The sequence below is a fragment of the Athalia rosae genome, chromosome 2, assembly GCF_917208135.1.
Source record: "Athalia rosae chromosome 2, iyAthRosa1.1, whole genome shotgun sequence".
NCBI lineage: Eukaryota > Metazoa > Arthropoda > Insecta > Hymenoptera > Athaliidae > Athalia > Athalia rosae.
In genome coordinates this window covers 20,116,181-20,139,802 of record NC_064027.1, presented here as the reverse complement: position 1 = coordinate 20,139,802, position 23,622 = coordinate 20,116,181, and the positions used below count along the sequence as shown (strand labels likewise).

The following is a 23,622-nucleotide window of genomic DNA, read 5'->3' as shown; positions in this document are numbered from 1 at the left end:
TACGTTTTTACTCATATAGTCAGATTTATTTGATTTTTTGTTTTTTTTTTGTTTTTTTGTGAGTAAAAAATTGAGGGAAAAAAACTATCCCGGGACGGATTAAATTAGTTCGATTTTTTGATTAATTGCCAAATGTGTTTGCGACAGACGTATACACGGGTCGTCCCTGCGCGGAATTTTTCATTTAAATGTAGTTTAAAATTCGCGTACGTATGTGTATATAAATATAGAGGCATGTACTATGTACCTATACGTCCATATACATTGAATCGTGAATAAAAAGTTAGCACTCGGAATTCGCACCTCTGACCAATTTCTTTCATCCTATTTGCATTCGCATCATTTCCCTCATTCGATTACATACATGGTATACGAATGTCCCGTGTAAACTATATAACTGTATACATATGTCTAAAAGAGCATAAAGGATATTCCATGTACTTATACATACTTCAATATACAGAAGCAGGAATAAACTATAAAGGCGATGACGACGCGACGGGTACAAGAAAATATACATGGATACATGGATATGTACTTTTGCATGTACGTCATCTGTAACAAGAATAATAAATCGTGTTTTCCACCGAACTGACACATGAAAGGATGTGAAAGAAAGGAGCATCTCCGACACCGATCTCCGCTCTAACTCATATCTAGAAAAAAAAAAGAAACAACAAACGAATAAATAAATAATTTGGAAAAGGGTACAAAGAAAATTTTCAAAAAGTCGACTAGAAAGTGTGGCTCGCGAAGGCTTAGAACCACGAAACCTAGATGACGGAATAACGGCGTATCTCACTGAAGTGAACGACAAAAACTGAGTCACGGTTATTCGAATGAAATATGATGAGAAAAATACAATTTTTACATTTGGTCAAATTGAATTAAGGATCGCTTGCAATTTCAAAAACGTGAGGTCATGCCCTTCGGATTCTCAGTCCTCAATATATACACACAATCTATACTTATATTCCGGTGAATTTTAGATGGTTGAACAATATTTGGCATTGTTTTTTTTATGCAATATGAATTATTCTTTGATTTGTATTGTTGGTTTTTCGTTTACGTTACAGAAAAATGAAAAATATCTTACTGTTTGTGCGAAGTAAAATCTTCCCGTCGTACTCGGCATTGAAAGAAAACAAAATATGTAGTTCCATTTATAGGTGCATGCGTGCTTCGGATGGTTATACAAGGTGAGTATTTAAAAAGGAAGCCTGATTTGGCAGAGGCTCGACTTTCCTAATTCATTCGGCATGCACCGCATTCTTGAATCGAATCGCCCCTGCACCCCTAACCTTTTTCATGTCCTTCGAGTTCGGTACGTTGAATGGATAAGAAGCCCAGGATCAGGATCATCCTATTTTTCGGAGTTTCGATTGACTCACCCTGTATATGTATACGCCACTGAATATTTCACTTACACCTCTCGTGCTCTAAACATTTGTATGCATCTGTGGTATACATATTTTATACGTTCATGATTTCCTAATTTCTTGATAGAGGCTGACACTGCAACGGTTCAAAGAATAAAGTGAAAAATATTGATGACCGAGTAAAAATTAATTATGCAATCGAATAAACGATACATATCGTACGTCAACAACCCCGGCACGACAAGTCCTCTGAAATAACATCTTCTCTCAAATATATATATATATAACGTATGGCGTACATGTATGTAATACCCAAAGTACACAATAAAACACTTCTCTGATAAGATCAGTTTTTGGGCTAAGCATGTGTATTGTATACGCTTTACATACGTAAAATTGCTCCAGAAATCGCACGCCTTAGTCAAGGTGTTTAACTACATTATGAGGGTGGTTCTCTTAAGCCCTGCAAACAGTCCTTTTAGCCGCGTGTATGGAGGATAAATCCCTTTTGCCGGATGTACGATAATAAATCTTCATAATAATTTGGCAGTAACGTTTGTGGTGTCGGAAGAAATTGCACAAGTAGCAAAAGACAAGTGAGAATTATATCTGAGTTCAAGTGTACATATACATACATATGTATAACTGATGTGCACTCTAGGTATATATGTATGTAGTACATGCTGTGTGTACCTACGCGGTTATGGATAATAATCTGGGGGCAGCTTCCGAGTACGGAAAAATATAAAGGGTGGCCCGGAAGGAACCCGGTCATTTTTTGGAAAACAAATGGAGAATGAACGAACAACAAGGTGGTTTTTTTCCGCTTCTTTTTCAAGAAACTACCAGTACATACGAATTCATTGCTTTGTTTTCTAAATCTGAAAAAGTTTCCATTCGTCGCCGGAAAACACGCGCCCCTGCGAGAAAAAGGGGTTTAAAAAATTCCGTTGAGCCATCAAACTTGGTAACAAAAAAAAAAAAAATGAAAAAAAAAAACCGCGGATTCTCAAGGACGATTCGGACCAACGAGTGAAAAAAATCTAAGATCAGGTGTACGCTCCGTGTTCCCGGAAGCAAATTTTTCAGAACCTTGGACAGTCTCGTTTCTTTGCAACGTTGAGTGTGACTGAAAGATGTGGGCGATCGGATGTGCAATAGCCCGACGTATTTGCGATTTAACTTTTGTCACGATTATTCGAAAGTATGCACGAAATTTTCTATTTTCAGGATCCAACGGTCCGATTTAAGTTTCTTTCTGAAAAAGTTAAGCTGGACAATTTATTAACGAGTAACAATAATTTTTTTTCGGAACGGTTGATTCGCGTGCCTCCGCATGGTGCAAAGTTCGATTATTTATTTATTTTTTTTTCTCCTCCCTTTTTCTTTTCCTCCATTTCTCTGGATTATCACAGGTCGGGTGCGGTAGTTTAATAATATAATTCACATCGGTGTGGCGTATTCGAATGATTATAGCGTAGCGATAATTTTTATAATACGTATACGTGAATATATATGTAATACCTACCTAAAAAGGAGAATTATTCTCACGCGAAGGATTAGTCGACGAATTAAATAAAGATTTCAAACATGCGAATAATTATATGAGAAAGTTTTTAATGTTATACAATATGTGACGCGTGGACAAACTATATTGGGAGAATAAAGAACGAGGAAAAAAAAAAAAAAAAAAATTCTCGTCGTTTTTTACATCACGTAGGAAATTTTTACACTCTAATTATGATACACTGAAAACTTTTATCATCACGATGTACTGCGCATTTACATATTTATTCTTAAATTTTATCATCTATATAAAACGGTACAGAAATTGTTTTTGAAATTTTTTATTAATAATATAACACCGTACACCTCTTAGTTTTACTTTCCATTTTACCGAACAAGTTTCGCGATACTGATGCGACGTAATGCAATTTATTCCAAAAAAAAGAGAGAGAAAGAATATAAAACAACCACGGCCATAGCCATAGCCATAAAGCTCCCTAGGGTCGCTAGATTGAAAAATTGAGACCATCTTTTTTTCAGTCAGTTTCTTTATTTTTTATCTTTTCAAAGAGTACCGATAAAAAACGTTCTGCCTCCCCTCATTTTTTTTTGGTTTTCGATCAATTGTACAGGAGTTTTTTTTATCTCGCAGTGGACATGGTACGACGCTTTGAAAAAATTTTTTTCGATACTACGACGAAATATTATTACCGTAAAAAAATCAAAATTGGATGATAATAAATCGAAAAATGTGAGAAATAGATTTAGAATCGAGAAGCTCACCTATTTCGAGGTCCTCTTCCGATCGCCGATGAGTCAGTAGTTGTACGGGTGGGACGGATAAGAAGTGTTGGCTGTGATAATTTTGAACTTTTGAAAAAAATTCTTCGGGATGCCGGGACTGCGGGTCGACTTTATTCGGCTGGAGACAGGTCAGCGTGAGAAGCAGGGGCAGACTGAAGCTCCGCGTGCTTCATCATATACATAGGGTAGGCGCCGTGACGTCACAGAAGCTCTTATCCAATCCCGTACCAAGCTTTCGACGTAGCTTCATAGAGGAGGGGCGAAATAACCCCCGACCCCTCAACTCTTCAACCCCTTAATTCAACACACGTGCAACCGCATTCTCATGTGTGTTACACACCTGCACGACGACCAAACAAATCATGATGCAAGAAGCGCGTAAGGAATCTCTGAATGACTTTGAAAGGTTACTCGAATAGGTTGGAATCTTTTGGAACAAAAATTTAAAAAAAAATCGAATCTGTTCCGAATCATGTGCGTGCAGCGTTTCGAGAAGGATCGGCGATCGAGTTTACGAAAAAAGTTCCGAACTGGAATTTTATAACCGACTGGAAGAGTGACTTAAATTGAGTCGATTTTTTAGAAAGCGAAAATTTTTTTTTTTTTCTCCTCGATTGTGGCGGTAAGGGTTGTTTGATTAAAGAGCGAGCAACATCGTCAGACTGCATTTTTTGTTGTACACGTTGCATTTAGTGGAAGAAAAAATTTCCCGCATGAAATTCTATATGAAGAAGATGTGTGAAGAATTTCGTCTTCCAATTTACTCAATGTCAGTTCCAAGCGAAATTATTCTCGGTATATTGTTGTTTGAAGTTTTCGATCGTCGGTGGGTAAAATATTTAGGTTGTTTTTTTAAATTGCAATTTAAATCTGATGTCGAGAGTCTCAATACATTATTACGTGTACATATCTTATCTCCTTCTGCGATTACCGGAGGACGAAGAAAAAGAAACCCCCTGGTGCAACGTCAGGGGCCAATATCAGCTCTTCATATTGAAGCACCCTGCGGTGCGCGGCCCTGGAGAAATATCTCGCATGCTTTCTTGATGATTTTAGAAATCCTGGGTACCTTCCTCAAGGAAGAAAACACCGGGATATATCAGGACTCCCGTACGTGTTACCTGAGAAAATTCATTTCCCCATCCAACTTAAACTACGAAGGCCGTATTTGTTCTTGTCTTTTTTTAATATCCCATTTTCAATGAGAAGTGGAACAACGAAAATCAATGATTTCAATTATTTAGGCAAAATGATCGACGAGACGTGACGATATTTTCTTCAAAGAAAATTTTCAATTTTTTCTCCACAAGGACAAAAATTCTCTTGTTAGTTTTTTTATTTTCTTGGTGGTCTTTGTTTTTCGATTTTTACCTCCCAATCGCTATCTCATTCGAACCTCTTTTTCTCCGAAGCTCTCGAATCTTCGAAAAACACTTCGTGCTCCTAGAGCAACATTGCCCAGTTTTGCTAAAAGTGAGTAGAGTAAACTCGTACGATGAAATGGGTGTAGTTAATCGAAGATTTAGGAGTTCCGGGAAGAAGATGCTACAGCGTATAACTATATTTTGAAAAACCAGAAAATTCGATGAAAAAAAAATTTAGACTTTCTCGAAGAAGCGACATGTACTTTGTGAAAAAAGAAACGCAATAAATTTATTAACATGTTATCGAGCGGCCCACTGTCCTCCGGTTATTCCTTATATTATGCATTTCGTCGTCGCATCTTCACGACTGTCTGTCTGTATATATATTGACCTTGAAACTCCTCGGTCGTGAAAATCAAGGGTGACAAATAATTCTTGGCAAACTGTTTTTCCGATCTTGAAGTTTTGCCTGAATGTCAAAACAGAGATCGACGCTCCGGCCTTGTAGTTTTCGGAGAAAAAAAAAAAAAAAAAACTGGCGCGAGATTGGTTCACGCCTCTATTCACATTTCAACATCAGTGGAATCTCTGTGTCACTCGGCGTATCGATTTTCGGGGTTGGATTTCGAATTCGAAAATTTGTACAGCCGGACGACCGAGCACCCCGAACTAACGTGACGTAGTCGGTCATTCGTTGAGGTTATATTCGTGTCTCTTTTTTCTCCGTTTTCAATTCCGTCGACTCGCCGCGGTGTATTATCCAAAGAGGCTAATTTTAGTCAGAGCGGGTAGAAAAAGGCATTAAAGAGTTGCGCGCGGTTTAAGAAGAGGATATATAGAGTAGTATGGACGGCGTTAGTTTCACGGGCGATCTCCTTTGCTGGTGGTTCTCTACGGTATGGCGGTGGTCTGGGAATCGTACTACTTGCAGGACTTCCAAGACTCCCCAGTGAATTATCCGATCTTCTTTCTTACTTCCATTGTCAGTGTTCTTTACGACGTACTAGCAGCTATATACATATACGTGTATACGTATATCCGTGTCGAGTCTGCAGGAGGAAAGGACGAAGAAATTAGAATGGTGAAAACCGGGAAATTCTCTAATGAAATAATTTTTCTAACGCTTTTCGGATGGTCGATGATTATCGTGCATACATTGTATATGAGAATCAGCAACGACAGCTAGCGCCCCGATTATCAATAAGCTCCGCAAGTTTCAGATTTGTGGCGGTTAATTTCGGGAGTTATTGAAACTCCGAAAAGGTTGTAGGAGGAGGTTTCGGAGAGAAAGGCTGTTATTAGTAGGTAGTAATTACCGAGAGCTAACTCTGGACTAAAATTCTATCCCGAGTTGTTGCTTCGGGAGGATTCGGGATCGTTTTCTAGCCACCGACCGCAACCTTCCGATTAGAATTATAGAAACTGTTTTAATTGAGATCAACCCACACCCGTCTGGAAGAAAACCCTGAATTCAGTAGAAAACGTCCTTTACATTCGTGACTGGAATTGAATGATCGATCCGAATTCAAACCCGAATGGCTAAACTTCTCACCCATAATGCGGAAAGATTTTCCGATCGCATGAATCGCGTCGGAGTATTTTTACAAAAGTAGAGTCTCTTGTCTTTTTTTTTTTTTTTTTTTTCTATGTCTCATGGAAGTAGATCGAATCACTCACTTCGGGTTACATGACATCGGCAGATTCTGAAGTCTATCACTTTGCGATTCATTTGGCAAAAATTGTTTCGAAAAAATGACGCCGTTTCGACTTCCGGTAAGATATCGTCCCTCTTCGTCGCTCCGCGTTCTGAGACTTTGTAAATTCTCGGTGTGCGGTTTGAAATTATTGCGATTGAAAATCACCCGAGTTTCGTCATTACAAGCGAACAAGTGGAGGATTCGTGCTCTGAAAATTTCATCTCAAGTGCCTCGATCCGAGAACTTCACCCCTTGACGTTCCGCACCCTTTAAGAATTCTCGCGCTCATTGAAAGCCTCATTTAATTATCTATACGGTTACATTCGCAAATCAGGAGCAGGAGACAGGAAAACTCGACGATTTTCGAAGCTGCGATTGAAAAGTGATGAGATGATCCACATATACGTTTGACTGGAAAAGAATTTGATTTTCGATAAAATTTGTGGAATTAAATTGTTCTAATCGTTGGACGATATCCTCGTTTTGAAAAATATATTTAATACGATAACCTACGTAGAATTTTTATCGAGGCAAGGTGGGTGAGTGGCACTTGCACTTCTGCTATCGCTATCGTTTCCCTGGAGTTATTATTATTTTTATACAAAAGTGCGCTTCCACTAGATGCATATAATAGACCTTCGCTCCCTAGAGACGCCTCCAGCATCAGGAATGCCGGGAGTTTACTCCCAGGTTAGCTCGGGTTAGGTTGAGTCAGGTCAAGTTTAAAACATCCGGATAAATCGAACTGCATCTAATGTACTCGCTGACACGACACTATTATCGTAGACAAGTTTGTCCACAATCTGATTTTTCCGTTTTTTCTCTCTCTCTCTCTCTCTCCTTTCATAACAGCTTCTTCAGATACATGTCCGATATATTACGATCATTCGTAACGATCTAGAAAATTGGTGAACTAATCTTCTCTAATTCTGGAGGTCGTGTTTCATTACATTTGAGTGCTGTAGGGATACGATAGGAGAGGGGAAAAAACATATGAAAATAGAAGTAAAAGGGGCTCATCGATCTTTGATGGTAATTGATCTTACGACGCCAAAAAAGAAACTCAAGAGTTTTCGTCTGGGCCATATACATATATGTATACGTATAAGTATGCGTACGTGTGTACACGATGCACGACTGTCATATACACATATATAGTTATCAGGGTGTTTATTTTCAAGCCACTTATTCTATTCTATAAAGTATCAGATTTTGGAGTAGGAAAAAAGAAAAAAAAAACATCGCCTGATAATGAAACACCCTAATACTCATGTATGAAATTTTCACGGTTCATAACGTGGGAGGGATAAAAATTGCGGAAGAATAATAACATCGAAATATTTTTTTTGTTTTTTTTTTTTATGAAAATTAATATTTGTTTGTTGACGAATTATGGTTTTTATTTTTCTCAAATTTATTGCGCGGCGAAGGAGACCCAAGCTACCCCTTAATTTGGTACCGACACACAGAGCGAGAGACGACGAAGTGAGGCGAGCGGGAGATGATCAATTCTCGGGAAGTTTAGCGATCGTTGGAATCTTCACAGCGGGTGGTCAATCACCAGATTTTATCATCAGCGACCTGAGAGGCGAGAACATTGCCTCGTTTTTGTAACCGACAACACTTCGTCAACTTGGGCTAGGTGGAGATTGTTCAAGTTTGCAATGTGAAATCGATGTGTCGTTGTGAAAAATTACTCAACTATTGAATGCGACGGCTATGAGAACCAGATGAACCTCAGCCACGATAAAAATTGGAACAACGAAATTTTAAAACCCGTGTACTAATTTTATTCAATAATCTTAAAGTGATGTTGATTCTGATTAATAATTATAAAGTATCGTGCTGCCACATGGGCTTTAAAATTTAAAATACATCAATTTTTACGAAGGTTATTAATATTTCATGAAATGTATTTTCTCGCACTATTATGGTCCAATACAAGAACTTTTGTAAGGTTGCGATCGTAAATTTGTTCGTTTTTAGGACGTTCAGAATTTAAGAGGTATGTAGCTTGGTAATAAATAATACGCGGTCTATGAGAAGGTTCTACGTAGGTTTTCAACATCAGATAAGTAATAGAAATGAGTGCACCAAGTGAAAGCCAAATCTGTGTAGGGTAGTCTGCCCTTGTTAGTTCAAAAATTCAATTTTTTTAAATTATTTCATCCGCGAGAATACGCCCCGTTCTTGCGGATCACTTTACGCAATTTCAGAAAACTCGAGACTTCGGTACTGCAAAAAGAAAAAACGACGTCAATCTCAGAAATGGTAAAGATGAAATTTTCTAATTCCATAATTTTTAACTTCCTTGCACAACTACGTTGAATTTCCTAGGCATTGTAAATTTCTGGCAAAAAGAATTTACTTCGAATGCGTTGCTCTATTCGCCAGAAGGGCGTGCCCCTGAAAAACATATTCAATCTAAAAGATTGAATTTTCGGAGCGCGTTTTGGTTAAACCGACGTGATTTTTAAGTTCGTTACTTCTATTCATGTTTTCATGAATCCATGAGGCATTGAAAATTTTTGTTTTGCACTAGGTGAGAAACGAGTAAAAACAAGGTATCAGAAAAGGGCTGTTAACCTACAATTCTTTTTTCATCGATTGCCAGACGTCGTCGTATTAGTTGGATTTTGTGTTCTGTGGTAAGAGAACGGTCGAAAGGGTGGGGGAATAGTCAGCGAGGCGTGAAATTCCATCTTGAATGTATTCCGCCCGTCGATATTCTCTTCCGTTCTAAGGACTCCTAGGTCACAACGGTACTGAAACAACATAACGTAACCACCCCTCCCGCGAGAAATAAAAGGTCCACCAAAAATGGTACATGCTAGGTATTCTATTTTCTTTGATCTATTTTTCTATTTTGTATACATAATTACATACGTATCTATTTTTTGCATTTATATCATGTTACGGGACGGGACGGTAGACGGTTTCGCATCGACTATGTTTGGCTCGGACTTTGAGAAAATCATCGACAGGGAATGAAAGGGTTATTACGAGGGATAACTGCGATCGTGCGATAAGAGAGATACGATTATAAAGAGTTTGAATATAGAGAGCTGTGAAAGTGGAAACCGCGTGTCGTCTTTTACAACAATGACGTCTCGTCATAGATATGGTCTCGTTGAACGGCAACGGAATGAAATTTATGCAATGGAAAAGTGACGGAAGGTGCGCGAAATTTAACTCGCGACTGCGAACAACACTGTACCGGCGGTGCTAGATTCGACGGTGTAATGGGCGAATCGTGTAAAAATCGTAACGCCTATCAACGGATCTACCGACTGTTTATCCTGCTCTCACCTCAGATGTGAATTCGTAAAAGCGCCGCCGCTAATGAACAGCGGAAGAAAAAGAATTGCTACGCATTGATCCCACATCAAACAATGACTGGCAGATCGAATCTTGGAATGGCCTGATAATATTTTTATCGGTAATTCGGAGAATAAATTTCAATAGATAAAAATTGCAAGATAAAAATAATGAAATTTCAAATCACCGAGTATCGAATCGGCGACCGTGAGGATTGAACGGGGAAACACAATTGTTATCGATGGGTTGAACATTGGATATGGAATAAGCGCGATTGTATAGACCCAAACTTTGGGGTAAGGTGAAAGCCTCGAACAATCAGAAAATCTGTTGAAAATCTTCGACGTTCGATGATGCCCGGGGTACCTCAACGGATATTGAGATGGAGGGTGAGGGAAATTATCGGAGATCCGCACAGCGATACTCGCCCGATTTTAAAAAGCAACTCAGACGAACGGACGTATGTAGAAATAAGAAATGATAAGGTGCAGGGATCCGGAGCGAGAGAATCAAATTTTTTTCTACGGCATCGCGAGAGGTCGAATAAAATTTGATCGAGAGCATAACGTACGTCATCGATGTACAGTTCGGTGTTTTATCTCTCATTTGAGAAAAAAAAAAGAAAATTTTTCGATACATCCGTGAGTGCACTGAATTTTGAACTTTGACAATAATTTCATTGAACGTACAGTTTCATGAAACGAACAGTGAATCGATTCCCATATTCATGTTGAACGAGAACCTACAGTCGGCTAGCTCGAATCGACGAACGGCCAACACTGGAACGTCGTAGCGGGTGGAACAGTTTTCTAAAGTATTGTCCAATAAAAACATCGCTTCCTAGCGTATTGACACGAGGAATATTCCTGTAACCACGAAAGATAGCGAATGCCCGGCCGAAGGTGGTGATGATCATCTAAAAAGCGTTACTTTCTTGCCACGAAGTGGCCGAGCAGCATACCACGACGAGAATGTCTTCGATCACTTCCGCTTCAGTTTAGGTTCTACTTTGTTTCCGCGCCGGAAGACGAGGTTGTACACCGTTTTCAGAAGTAGTTTCAAAATCCAGGCGACCAGGAGAAAAACAAGTCCCAGTACCGCGTAGACGTCGACGAGGTGGAACTGTACCCAGCTCATATTTCTGCCCGGGGAACTCAACGGACCATCGGGATGCCGAACGGCGTGTTCGATGTACCAAATCGCTGTGTCGATCGGAGACATGGGCCTGTCTCTGTACGCCGCTGAGAGCTTCTTCATCCTGGTCGTAATACTGAAAGAGACGTTCAACTTACTATTAGATCCTGAGATGTGCAACGAATCGCGATGTGGTTTTTTCGTTGTTTTTTTTTTCCGTTTGTTTTGTTTCGTTCATCGTCATTTTTTACCCAGGATCGGTGAGGATTTGTTTAAGAGTCTTCAGGACGGTTTCGGTCGATAGCGAATCGTAATCAAGGCGCAATCCGACTCCTTTGCTGACCAACATGTCGATGTTGCGGTACTGGTCCATGAAGAATGGCATTGCTATCACGGGAATTCCACGCCAAACAGCCTCCTGAGTACTCAGAAGGCCGCCGTGAGACCAGAGAGCTCGTATTTTTGGATGAGCTGTAGCGGAGTCATCGCGATATCACGTGAGAAATACGGGTCGGAGAGCTGTGATTTTGCGTAGCGTTAGATCGATATCGTACTTACCCAATATGTCACTTTGGGGAAGCCATTTTTTTATCATGACATTCTTAGGTAGATTAGGCAAAGTATCCGTTTCGAATTTCCACACTACTCTTTCCTTCAATTGTCCTAATGCGGAAACAATCGCCTGTAATTTCTCCGTTCCCAACGTACTGCTCTGGACGTTAGTTCCTAGCGACAATACGACCACTCCGTGTTCGGCTTCGTCGATGAACTTTTTGATATCCTATTCTAGACAAAGAGGTATCTAAATTCTTCGACATTTAACCGTGTATATTGGATTGATCGAGAATTACGATTATCGGACGCTAACCTGCGGCAGTGGTTTTGTATCTTTGACATGAAGTCCACCGATTTCGATGACGTTCGGCGGTAAAAACGTTCCCGCATCGAAACTCGCGTGGGTATTCGTTAACAGCGTGGTCATTTCTCTCTCTATGTCTTCCAAGGATTTCTCCAATTTTCTGCCGATATACGCCTCGGCGACTTCTTTCTCCCTCGGTAGATAATAAAATTTTCTACAGAAGTCGTCCACTTGATAATAAATCAAATTCCACGTCCTTTCCCACAGATTAAAAGGAGGCGCCTTCTGATAATTTTCGTAACCTTTGAACGCCGGCCAGTTGCTACCACCTACTATATCCTTCACCCAACCCGGAGAGCCGAATGGCGTAAATCCAACGAGTGGTGGATTACCAAGGGCTTCCTGAAAGTGCAAAACTTCAGTAAAAATTGTTGAAAAATTGAGTGACCTAAATCCGTTGAATATACCTCCCGAAGCCCGTAGAAACACTGTCCCATAGTGATATCCATCACGATGACGTCTATCTTTGTATTTCTGACTAGTTCCAGAGCCTCTTTGCCGCCATTGGTTTTCGTTGCGTAATCGCAAAGGATGTTACAAACGGAATACAACTCAACGGTAGTTTGCATCGGACTCAGTTTACGCCATGAAATAGGGTCGAAATTACCGTCTTTGTTCAGACAAGATATCATGTCTTCTAGGACCTGAAAGAATGCGAGATCGTTTCGAGCGCAAGTTGAAGGCCAGAAAAAAAAAACCAAGAGTAACTCTAACGGAAAAAACTATCGAGTAACTCACGATTGACCTAGTTTGATTTTCTCGGACGACGCTGTCTCCGAATTCCGTTGGTTCAATGCCGACCGAATATATTTGATGACCTTTCCTGGCCAATCCTTTCATCAATTCCGTATGCCACAAATGATGCGACTTTGAAGGTAGAGGCGCGATACCAAGTATGTTGAGCGACGATACCAACGGCGCTGAAAATCCCAGGAGTCCAACTGCTCCGAGAATCAGCAATGCGCTCGACGCCATCCCGTTCTGTAATAAAGCGCGCGAGTAATGATGCGAAATTGCGGAAAAATTATTGTAACATTGAAAAATTTCAACTCACGCAGCTTACGAAAGGTTGGACCCGTTCTGGTCGGCCGACGGCGATTGAATGATCACGGGGCAATTTACCGTGGTGATAACAGGTACCGATACCACATTGCGTAACATTAGTTGGATTTACGCGTCATTCGAATGTCCCCTTCGGAATGAACTTTGAAGTACCTACTTCACGCTATTACGTCCGAGAAGATATTTCATAATTATAGAACAGTGTCGAGTAGAGTGCTCCGTTGCAACTCTATGATTTATAACTACGGGACAGACATCTACGCACACAAAACGCGGTGGTAAAAGGCAAAGAACAACGGCGAAGTTTTCATTTCCTACACTTTGCCCCGACAAATAAAAAAATTCGAATGCGTGTAGCCTTTTTTTTTTGTGTCGAATTGACAGAGATAACGGCGATAGCGGTATGAGAAAATTGACTTGTTGTTGCGATAAAGTGTCGCATCGGATTCTAGTTCCAATTCTCCAGCTCTATGCGTTTTAAGGGATAAAAAGTCGGTGACTAGCATCCGAGCTAGTATATATCGTCATAATCTGAGCGGTTATTCGCAATTGCCCCGTGGTATAAATTCTACTCTTTGACCCACTGAGAAATATAAAAAGGACGGCTTGAGTCGACGATGCATACTCCATTACGCGAGAACATAGCATTTTTCTCATTTATCTCAACGACCGCGACAATGTTTCGAGTCGGTAAATAATCAATTCATTTGACATCGAATCGAATGTCCTAAATCGTGAATAAGCTCCAACGGTTGGTTACCAACCCTCGATCGACGACGAAAGTTTACAGGGGTGCTGCAGTGGACGAAACGGCGCTCTATGGTAGATTCCTACGTGCATAGATATTATCCATGCTGCATGCTTGCATTACTCGCGGCTCCGTTTTATTCGTTAGAGAAATTCAACCTCTGTATACCTATTGTATACCTATTGTATGTAGTATGTGTAATTTAACTCATGCGAAACGTTCGTGATTGACAATAAGAGCCAATCTTAGTGTCGGTATGTTAACATCGGCCTTCTTATTTACGGCCGATATCGAAAACCTTGACCTACCACGGGAATATTGATTTATGACGTTTCTGTTTTGTCAGCTACCGACAAGATAGATTGTAAGTTCTATAAAAAGAGAGGACATTGAGATTATCACATGTTCGTAATCGTAATGAAGTAGGGGAGACCGGGGCAAGTTGGAGACGTTAAGCTTCAAGTGCGGTTTTTTAATCGATTGTAAGCGAATTTCAAAATCTTTTGGTATTTTTCAAAAGTATGAGATGTTAGCTATTAAAAAAAAAATTGACATTGAATTCGGTCATTCACAAACTACGTAATTTCCATTTTTCCGAAATTCTGCAAATTCGTCAACTTGCCCCGACCACGAGGCAAGATGGCGAACCTATCGGGGCAAGTTGACGAATATTAGATTTTGGTTTAATGGGCCTAAAAAAATACTTTTTTCGTCAAAATATACTTCAGTTTATTTAAATCCATAAAAGATATGAAAATACAAATACGCATAGTTTATGTAGTTTAGCTTAGATATACATATAGTGATAATTAACACTGGTCGCAAACGAACTGACAATGAGCTGCTCCTTCGACATTAGAACATGCCAACATTGAATCGTGAATAAATTTATTCATTTAATTATTTATCGAATTATTCAATGAGCTGCACAATCGTATGTAGCCTAAATATCAATTAACTAAACAACATGCAAAGATCTCGATAAGGACGATCCGTCAACTTGCCCCCACCATCTTGCCCCATTTGCTACTATTTGCAAAAAAAGAACCCCACAAAAAGTACATTGGTGAAAATTCGGAGGTTCTATGATCTCTAGGATCTATATGCGTATAGAAATAAAGTATTAATTCACAAGTCCGATCTTGCTTATCTGTAGTTGTGTACAACTATTTTCTTGAGCTCCAAATGTTACTTCGCACACGTCTGAAACCACAATGCCTCCGTAAAAAAGCCGGATGACCTTGCCACGCTAGTTACATCGCAAATATTATTGCGTAGAAGAGTGTTTAACACTTTTTGATAACTTACCCGGCGCTATCTGTCAAAATATTCTAAAAACAATTAATTCGTCATCTTGCCCCAGCCTCCAACTTGCCCCGGTTTCCCCTACAACAATTTCTTGATATTTTCGTAGATATGAGTTCCGTAGTGACCCACGTCTCGTAACATATTTTATAAATAAATAATCGTCACACTGGTATCATCGTCCGTGGTCTCAAATTCGCAAATATCTTAATTGCTGATTAATCTTACCTGCGACGAGACTTGCATTCCTTATCAATACGAGACGAATGAATTTATTTCATATAATTAATGCAGACGTTATGTACACATGCGATTTGTTCATTCGGTCTCCGTACAAGTTGTTGATATATATACTTAGCGTACACACATTCAAAATGTCCATGTGTTATCGATGCGTATTCAACATTTCTGAACTGTAATTTTTTTAATTTCAAAATATCAAACTAAATGGTACTATTTTTAACGGCTGTTCGCTGGCACGAAATGAAATCACGCCAATTGATGTATGTGTAAATTGCCGATAAAAAAGTGGATGTGATTTTTGTGGATTATCGAAAAATTGTTCAGTATTTACATAGGTATTTACCTATATTCGGCGAATATTGATTGTCAGAAATGTATATCCAATACATTTGCGTGCCGTATACCGCGTATGCTGGATAACAACTTTCCGACGTCATAGATATGCGTCGGATACAATTATGAGACGCAAATATTTTTTCTGTGTACAAATTTTCGCGCAGATACTTACCTTTTCAGTTGGTTTGAAAATTAGATATTGTAGTTGAACTCAAGGTATACCTCCCATTTCGTAGTTTGAGAATTTTCGTAGTTTTGACAAAATTAACGCCATCCGGTATTTTAATTCTTAGACCGAAAATCGGAAAAAACAAGGCCACATTATTCAAGAAATCCCGATTAAAATTTCTTCTACTGCATTATTTTGACCTAAAAAACAAAAGCGTCCAATAGTTGAAGATGCAAAGGTTCGGCCGTCCCACAATCGCTGACTGATTGCACGAGTCAACAAAAAATTTTTTTTTTTTTGTTGAGTTTCTTCGTAAACTGATGAATTCTACTACACGCATTGCACGATGACTTAAATTTTCCTTTGTCACTTATAAGGTTTGCTTTTGTCTTTTGTACCTTAATAAAGACGTCTTCGAGTTTTTGGTTGATAGCGTAACATGGGCGCCCATTGGTAAAAGCAAAAAAAAAAAAAACGTTTTCACCAAGATGCGATACATTTTGAACGACGTTATCCGGGGCAGTGTAATGAGAGCATAATGGGAGATTACGTCTGGGGTTTGATCCGCGAAAGTTCGTACGAACATAGAAGGGGCAAGAAAGATAATTCATATTTGGAATTCGTTTATCAATTTTCTTACATTCATAGTTTATTAAGAATTATATTATTTCTTCATAAAAGTGAATCAGTTCTTGAACTGTTATGTGCAATAAACGTTAGAGAAAACAGGTGATGTTCCTCGAATACCGAAATGGCGTTTCGATTTTTTCTCTTATTAGTTGGGTATGGAAGGGATCAGAATTTGATATTGAGAACCCAGTCCCGAAATTCGTGTTAACCGGTGTTAACGAGATGAGATAAAATTACTTCAGGCTCATCTGACATAATGTTTTGTCCGATCCTTCAGCAAAATTATACACGATGCATGGATAACACATTTTCGCTGCTCTGAAAAAAAAAAACTGACCTTCAAGGGTTTGTTCACTTTCCATAATCTCTTTGACCATCGTATTTTTTTTTTTTTTTTTTATGAGTGGGTTATTGCCAATAGTAAAAAAATTCTTACCTCGAGTCTCAACGAGGTCGAAGTAAATTTTGCGGCTACGAATTTTCACAGATATTCACCGATTTCGAGCTATATTCACAGACTAAATTGAAGGGGCAACAGAGACACCGGCACTAACTGCAAGCATGTGAATTCCGTAACTGTGACCGATTTTTCAACGACGATCATGACGAGTGATCGGGAGAACGAATAAGAGGAGATAATTGTTGGAGAATTATCATCGTTCATTTTTTTTCGTTTATCAAGTTGTGCGAGTGAAACGCGATGTAAAAAAACAGTTATACCGTTCAAGTAGTCTAGACTGATCCGAGCAATTATTTCATGATACAACTTTCGTTTCTTAATAATGAAGACTGTGTAACACATCCTGAGGAGATGGGCGCGGTTCAGGTATTACGGATCAGCAGCTGATACAGTGACTGAAATTTTTTACTTTCACTTGTCTCCTCAGCGGGACCACGTTTGTCAAAGAAATACGGGGGTACTTATTCATGTTTGTACATACGTACACAACCGGACCAATTTCTCCGAACGATTCAGGAATGTGAGACATTCTTCGTGATGATCGAACTACGAAATCGTTTAAAGAGATTTCAACGATCTTATCGGCGAAACACTCTACCTTCAATATTCTTGGGCGTCCGCGAAGTAACGAAGAAAAAGTAGGTATACCCAAAAACCGCCAAGAGCAGATTTCAAGAGCCTTTGATTACCCGCGTCACCCGAGGCATCTAAGGCGTGGTTCGTAGCTGCTGGTTCGGCTTTGGTCCACGTGTGCCAAATACGAACAGATGAAAGTAAAGATTACATAAATTAATTAACTTCCCCCGGTGCTATTGTCTCAATACCGATTACAAGCATTTACTAGATTCAAACTACATAAATTTACATTCAGACTTTTTCTTCTCTTTCGCTCTTTCCTAGCATCCGCGTGTATACCACGTACGAATGTTATGTTATCGCTATGATATGTGTAACACATCAAGTAATTAGAATTTAGAAAGTTATTATTTTTTTTATGTTCTCAATCCATCAAACGAACGGCATATCGGTATATACCGTAAAAAACGTAAGCTGTGTACCATTGGAAAAATTTCATTTTGATATTCGTCATCCTCAATCGTACGTTCGATGATCTCGATAACCGAGAGGGGGATAATAACTAGTATCACAGAGCGTAGGTAGTGGAAGAAAGCTTGCCTATAAAAGCTCAGAGTTCGAGGTTCTAGATCACCAGTCGATCAATTCTCTCCAATTCTTTCACTTCCGAACGTATTTGATCGAGCAGCTATGGCACTCAAGGTAAGCGAGCGACCGGAACTTGGTGAAGAAAATCGAACGATAAAAAAAAACAAAAAACTCCGTTTCGATTTCGGGCCCATCATAATCGATACGATAAATTTCTCCCTCAGTTCTTCCTCCTGGCTACGTGTTTCGTCGCGGCGGCGAATGCCGGACTAACGTTGACGTCGACGTCGGACAACACCTACAGAAGTCTGGGAAATTTGGCACAGGTATCGACGCAGTCCAAGACGATCGACACTCCGTATTCGAGTTCGAGCAAATCTGACATCCGCGTGTCAAACCCTGCGGTCTACGCCAGTCCGGCTCCCCTCGCCCACTACGCTCCAGCCCCCCAATTGTATCAGCAGTACTCCTCGCCGCACCAAGTTCAGCATTACGCTCATGCCCCGGCTCCGGTTCATCAATACCAGAATTCTCCCGTTTACACCTCCGCCCCTGGTCCGGTGATCGCTAAGAGTGCGCCACTGGCTGGAGTCCATTACGCTCACGCAGCCCCGGTCGCGGTTCATCAACAAATTTACGCACCGCAACCGGCTCACGTCGCGTACGCACAACCCCAATATCATCACGCTCAACCCGCTCCCCTTCTACAATACGCCCAACACCACCACGCCGTAGCTGCTGCCCCTGCTCACGTTTCTTACGCTGCATCACCCGCTGCACCCGCTGGACACCAACATCAATCGCTCGTCGGTGTTGCGTACTCGCCGGCTAACACGGTCGCTCATTTGACGTACAGCAACGTCAACGACCATGTCAATTACGCGTGGTAATTAAAGATAAGAAAGGATTTGAAGAGATTCTGATCCTTGGACTGATGATCGGGAATACATTTGAGAATTTTTATGAATTAGACCTCTGAATTCCTGCGATGTAATAAATAAATGATGAAAAAATCAATTGCGATTATTGTTCTCGCGTTGCCTCCTGTTTCGTTAATGTCGGCTTCCTCGAGGAAAAATTCTCAGTTCGTATCACTTTGTTTTTTTTTTTTTTATTATCATTTCTTGAATATTTGTTAATCGTGTGACAAAATAGAGGAAATCATCCGATAAAACGTTCACCTTTCAACTCCACGTAATTTGAGTTGAGATATTTTGAGAAAAATAAAAACCAAACGAAAATTGACATAAATGCAAGAAAGATGAATAGAATCTTTCGACAAATCGAGCAGCGTCCATTTGCCGTGTGAATAACTGCTTAGCCACAGAGAGGCGAGTAAAAACAAAGGAACATCTCTCTTGATCCTTACCAACCGAGTCTCTGTAATTTATTCATTTATCATCTTCTTCTTTTTTTTGTTTTTCATTTTGTTTTTTTTATTTTTTCTTTTTACCACGCGTACGAAACACCCACCGGGCTGGAATAACTCATGTGAGAAACGGCGACAGCGGGTAAGTAGGATACTCCGATGAGTCCCTGGTTTCCTGCGGGAGATCCCGAGGGTTGAGAATACCCCGAGTTACCGCCGTGATTCAGGTATCCTTGGGTTTCGCGGTGGTACGAACCGAACTGATGCTGCGGTGTTCCAGAATTGTGTCCATTCAGTTGTGCCGAGTTGGTCGAGTGTCCAAAAATCGTCTGAGCGGACGGTTGGGGATATAGCGAAGAGGGTCCGGAAGATTGTCCGTAGATCTGTTGATCGCCGGATTGACCGTAAATGGCTTGATTGACTGCAGCCACTGCAGCCGCATGCCCGTAAACCGGAGTCGACTGATCGTAGGGAGAGGGAGACGCCGAATTTTCGTAACCGTTCACCTGATGGTTGTAGTTGTTCTGAGGTGTCAGAGTCGATCCGAAGGCAATTTGTTGCTGATGTTGCTGCTGTTGCTGATGTTGTTGCTGCTCGTTGATACCGGTAGCGCCGTTGTACCCGTTGCTGACGAACGTTGCTGGACTCGTGAATTGACCGACTTCCGACTTTCCTTGGTTGGCGGAGAACTGATTCGAACTTATCGCGCTTATTACACCCTTGTTCTGTTGGGACGAGGTCAATTGACCCTGTTGTTGTTGTTGTTGTTGTTGTTGTTGTTGTTGTTGTTGATGATGCTGTTGATGTTGCTGCTGTTGTTGCGGCTGTTGCTTTTGCTGTTGTTGTTGGAGCAAGGAACCGCCGTGCGGTCTGATGATGCTGTCCGGAGGAGTCGAGACTCCCTGGGAACCGGAAGCGGAGTTTGAAGAGTAACGCACTGGATCCTGCGACCCGTATTGACCCGATGACGAACCGTAATGGTGACCCATAGAGTTGATGTACGACCCGTTAACAAGGGCTAGGGCGCAGGCGAAGACCACGAACTGAAAGAAAGAGGAAGACAGCGTTGAAAAGATTCGGTTCGCGGCGGTCGAGGCGGTGAGAATAATATCGATTTAATAATGCGTACCTTGAAAGCCATATCGCTATTGTCTAACGTGCGTACAAATTGAAGCGTTCTAAATTCTCTGCGAATGTGGTTCAATTCGGACGTGATTCGTCTTTTATAGGTGGAGATTGCTCGTCAAAATTTCATTGCACGATCGTTACGATTGTTATAGGATAACCTCACGGCGAAGTGGGGGCGGCGGGGAATCGATCGGTTTATTCGGGATCGTCCGATCTTTCCCTCTTTCCCCGAGGGACTCGAATTCGAGGTTCGATTACTTCGGTTACATTATATGGATATTATGAGCGAATATATATCGTATCCGCCTCTCCTCGGTTCGGACGATCCGATTTCGCACGACCTTATAGATTTTAGATCGTCTAAAAATACGTTTGGGGAATATCAAACTTCATGATCGATAATCAATATTTTACAATCCGATATTTGGTTTCGTTCAATTACAGAATCACACACATATACATTAGGGTGTTTCGAAAAAAAAAAAATTTTTTTTTTTTCTCGATGGTGTCGAAAAGTTGAAAGTATATTTAAAAATAAGAATTTTGACCCCCATTAGAGCCCTTAATATTGATGTTAAGGTTTGCCTCAATCCATTTGTAGTTTTTCCATTTAATTATCACAGGAAATTTTTTTTTCATTTTTGAATTTCAATTACTTCGGAATGGCTTGTTTCCGCAACATTTCAGTGAGAAGTTTTATAGAAAATTTCACGCTCTACACAAAAACGTCTGAAGGTCAAAGTTCCTCTGATCAACCGTTTCAAAGATATCTGCGATCAAAAGTAACATCAATCAAAAATGTCAAATATTTTCCAATAAAATTGCGAAAAAAAATCATACTTTATATTTATGTTGTTATCTTTTGTATAATCAATTAAATTCTGTTAATCTGAGATTTTAAACTTTCTTTTTGCTCATTTACTCCATACGTAATTCACAAAAAGGACAAATACATAAATATAAAAGTTAAAAATATCAAACAAATGATTTTTGGGTCTCTTTTATAACAAATTTATTTTATTTTCTACCAAATACTAATAGATTTCATTAAACAATCAAATCTTTATAACAAAAAACGATATAAATGTAAAGTATGATTTTTTTTCGCAATTTTATTGGAAAATATTTGAAATTTTTGATCGCAGATATCTTTTAGACGGTTCATCAAAGGAACTTTGACCTTTTGACATTTTTTGTAGAGCGTGAAATTTCCTATAAAACCTCTCACTGAGATGTTGCGGAAACAAGCCATTCCGAAGTAATTGAAATTCAAAAATAAAAAAAAAAATTTGCCTGTGTTAATCAAATGGGAAAACTACAAATGGATTGAGGAAAACCCTAACATCAATATTAAGGGCTCTAATGGGGGTAAAAATTCTTGTTTTTAAATGTACTTTCAACTTTTCGACACCATCAAGAAAAAAAAAAATTTTTTTTTTTTGAAACACCCTAATATACATATACATACATATGTATATAAAGTATATGAATATATTTCTTAACCAACGATGCGTGTACACTATGTACAAAAATTGTGGGATCGCTCCAATTTTTCTACCAAAAAGACCGATTTTCGAATTGGTATAACTCCGTCGGAAATTAACGGATTGCAATGAGAAAAATTGAGTTTTCAAGTTTAAAGCTTTGACTTTAAAACTAATGTTGTGAACTTTTGTCGCTCAACTTATTAGGCTATATACAGCTTTGAAGAGATCGCCGGAAGATTTTCGGCTTCTTTCTCTCGTTACGACGTAATCGTCGACTTTTAAAAAAAAAAAAACTTTTTTTTGAAACGACGGTTATAAAATATATTGCTAAACGTTATTATGATTTCTATTATTACTAGACATCCAATACAGTATAGATTTGACAATTTCTGACGATGAAATACGATATCGTATTGCTTAAGAAATGGCTGAGGTCCATAGGTAGAAATAGTTAAAGAAAAAAGAAGAAATGTAACTGAATATACGTATGAAAGTGACAATAATCGTAACGTTATACATATTAACGACACGACATTGGTCTCCTATTCAGCAGCCTCAATTTTTTCTTCTTATTTCTTTTGCTCTGATCAAAGTAACGCGGAAGTGAAACATTGATAATACGTTGGACGGATCGTTCTCGGGTTAGGTAAAAGGTACAACGATATTTCACTGTATGGAAGGTACATAAGTTGGTCCAGGTGATTGACCTGGTTTTTTTTTTTGGCGCAAAAAATCGCTGTCAATATGATGTACAGGCGTCTAAGGCAAAAGATACGACGGTTAGCTCTTTAGTGAGGATAATATTAATCTCGGAATATATTCGAAAATCACAAGAATAATAATAATGATAAAAAGAACTTGTAGATAACTGTTGGCAAAGTTGAGTAGCGGAAAGTCTCTACAGCGTACGTTTTTGAGTAAGATTTTTTGAGATGGGCTGAATTTGCAGAAAATTCGCTTTCGTTCGATCCGCGGAGAGGACGTAACGTTCCAGTTTGATCGGTGGCGATATCTCTCAGGAAATGATAAGACTCCGAACCGAATTCATAAGTTGATCGATTATTATTTCAACTGCGAATTTTATGGCGGTTCGTTCGGTGGAGTTGGAACGCGAAACTGTAGCGATCTTTGCAGTCGAACGAAGAGCGTTTCTTCGACGGAAAAGAAAATTTTTGTGTTTTATACCGTAGTTGGAGATTTTTCGATCGGCCAGTACGATATAGTATTTTCGATTTATCACCCTGATTGAGATCGTACAAAATATTACAATGAGAGAAATCCGGCCGTTGAAATTTGTCTGGTATTCGAAGCGATAACAAAGGGTAGATTTCCACTAGTTATCCATATATAGGTATATTCGGTTCGAACAGATATAAAGATATGGTCGAGACGCGGAGATA

General features: G+C 39.6%; 4 protein-coding genes and 1 long non-coding RNA gene across 7 annotated transcripts in view; 1 reads left to right on the top strand and 4 right to left on the bottom strand.

Annotated features, from left to right (window-relative positions):
- LOC105689515 (tachykinins) overlaps positions 1-3,867 on the bottom strand; it is a 39,376-nt gene extending 35,509 nt beyond the window's left edge. The window contains exon 1 of one of the 3 annotated variants that reach the window (XM_012406577.3): positions 3,669-3,867. The gene's annotated coding sequence lies outside the window, so the exon portion shown is untranslated. The remainder of the gene's footprint in view (positions 1-3,668) is intronic. The other 2 variants (XM_020854205.2, XM_012406576.3) reach the window with 2 other exon arrangements.
- A 6,782-nt stretch (positions 3,868-10,649) lies between these two features.
- On the bottom strand, positions 10,650-13,458 carry LOC105689459 (UDP-glycosyltransferase UGT5-like). The gene is made up of 7 exons (XM_012406481.3): positions 13,176-13,458; positions 12,860-13,102; positions 12,529-12,765; positions 12,071-12,463; positions 11,761-11,983; positions 11,454-11,673; positions 10,650-11,338 (listed from the first exon to the last, which is right to left on the bottom strand). Exons 2-7 carry the CDS (start codon positions 13,094-13,096, stop codon positions 11,050-11,052), a joined length of 1,599 nt encoding a protein of 532 aa, XP_012261904.2. The 5' UTR covers positions 13,097-13,102; positions 13,176-13,458; the 3' UTR covers positions 10,650-11,049.
- A 3,132-nt stretch (positions 13,459-16,590) lies between these two features.
- LOC125499812 lies at positions 16,591-18,046 on the bottom strand. The gene is made up of 2 exons (XR_007276802.1): positions 17,051-18,046; positions 16,591-16,932 (listed from the first exon to the last, which is right to left on the bottom strand). It is a non-coding gene; the product is annotated as an uncharacterized LOC125499812 (long non-coding RNA).
- A 151-nt stretch (positions 18,047-18,197) lies between these two features.
- LOC105683027 (pupal cuticle protein C1B-like) lies at positions 18,198-19,255 on the top strand. The gene is made up of 2 exons (XM_025746500.2): positions 18,198-18,352; positions 18,463-19,255. Exons 1-2 carry the CDS (start codon positions 18,341-18,343, stop codon positions 19,126-19,128), a joined length of 678 nt encoding a protein of 225 aa, XP_025602285.2. The 5' UTR covers positions 18,198-18,340; the 3' UTR covers positions 19,129-19,255.
- A 337-nt stretch (positions 19,256-19,592) lies between these two features.
- Positions 19,593-20,860, bottom strand: LOC105683026 (myb-like protein AA). The gene is made up of 2 exons (XM_048649459.1): positions 20,737-20,860; positions 19,593-20,650 (listed from the first exon to the last, which is right to left on the bottom strand). The coding sequence occupies exons 1-2, from the start codon at positions 20,746-20,748 to the stop codon at positions 19,688-19,690; spliced, it is 975 nt and encodes a 324-aa protein (XP_048505416.1). The 5' UTR covers positions 20,749-20,860; the 3' UTR covers positions 19,593-19,687.
- Positions 20,861-23,622: the final 2,762 nt, after the last annotated feature.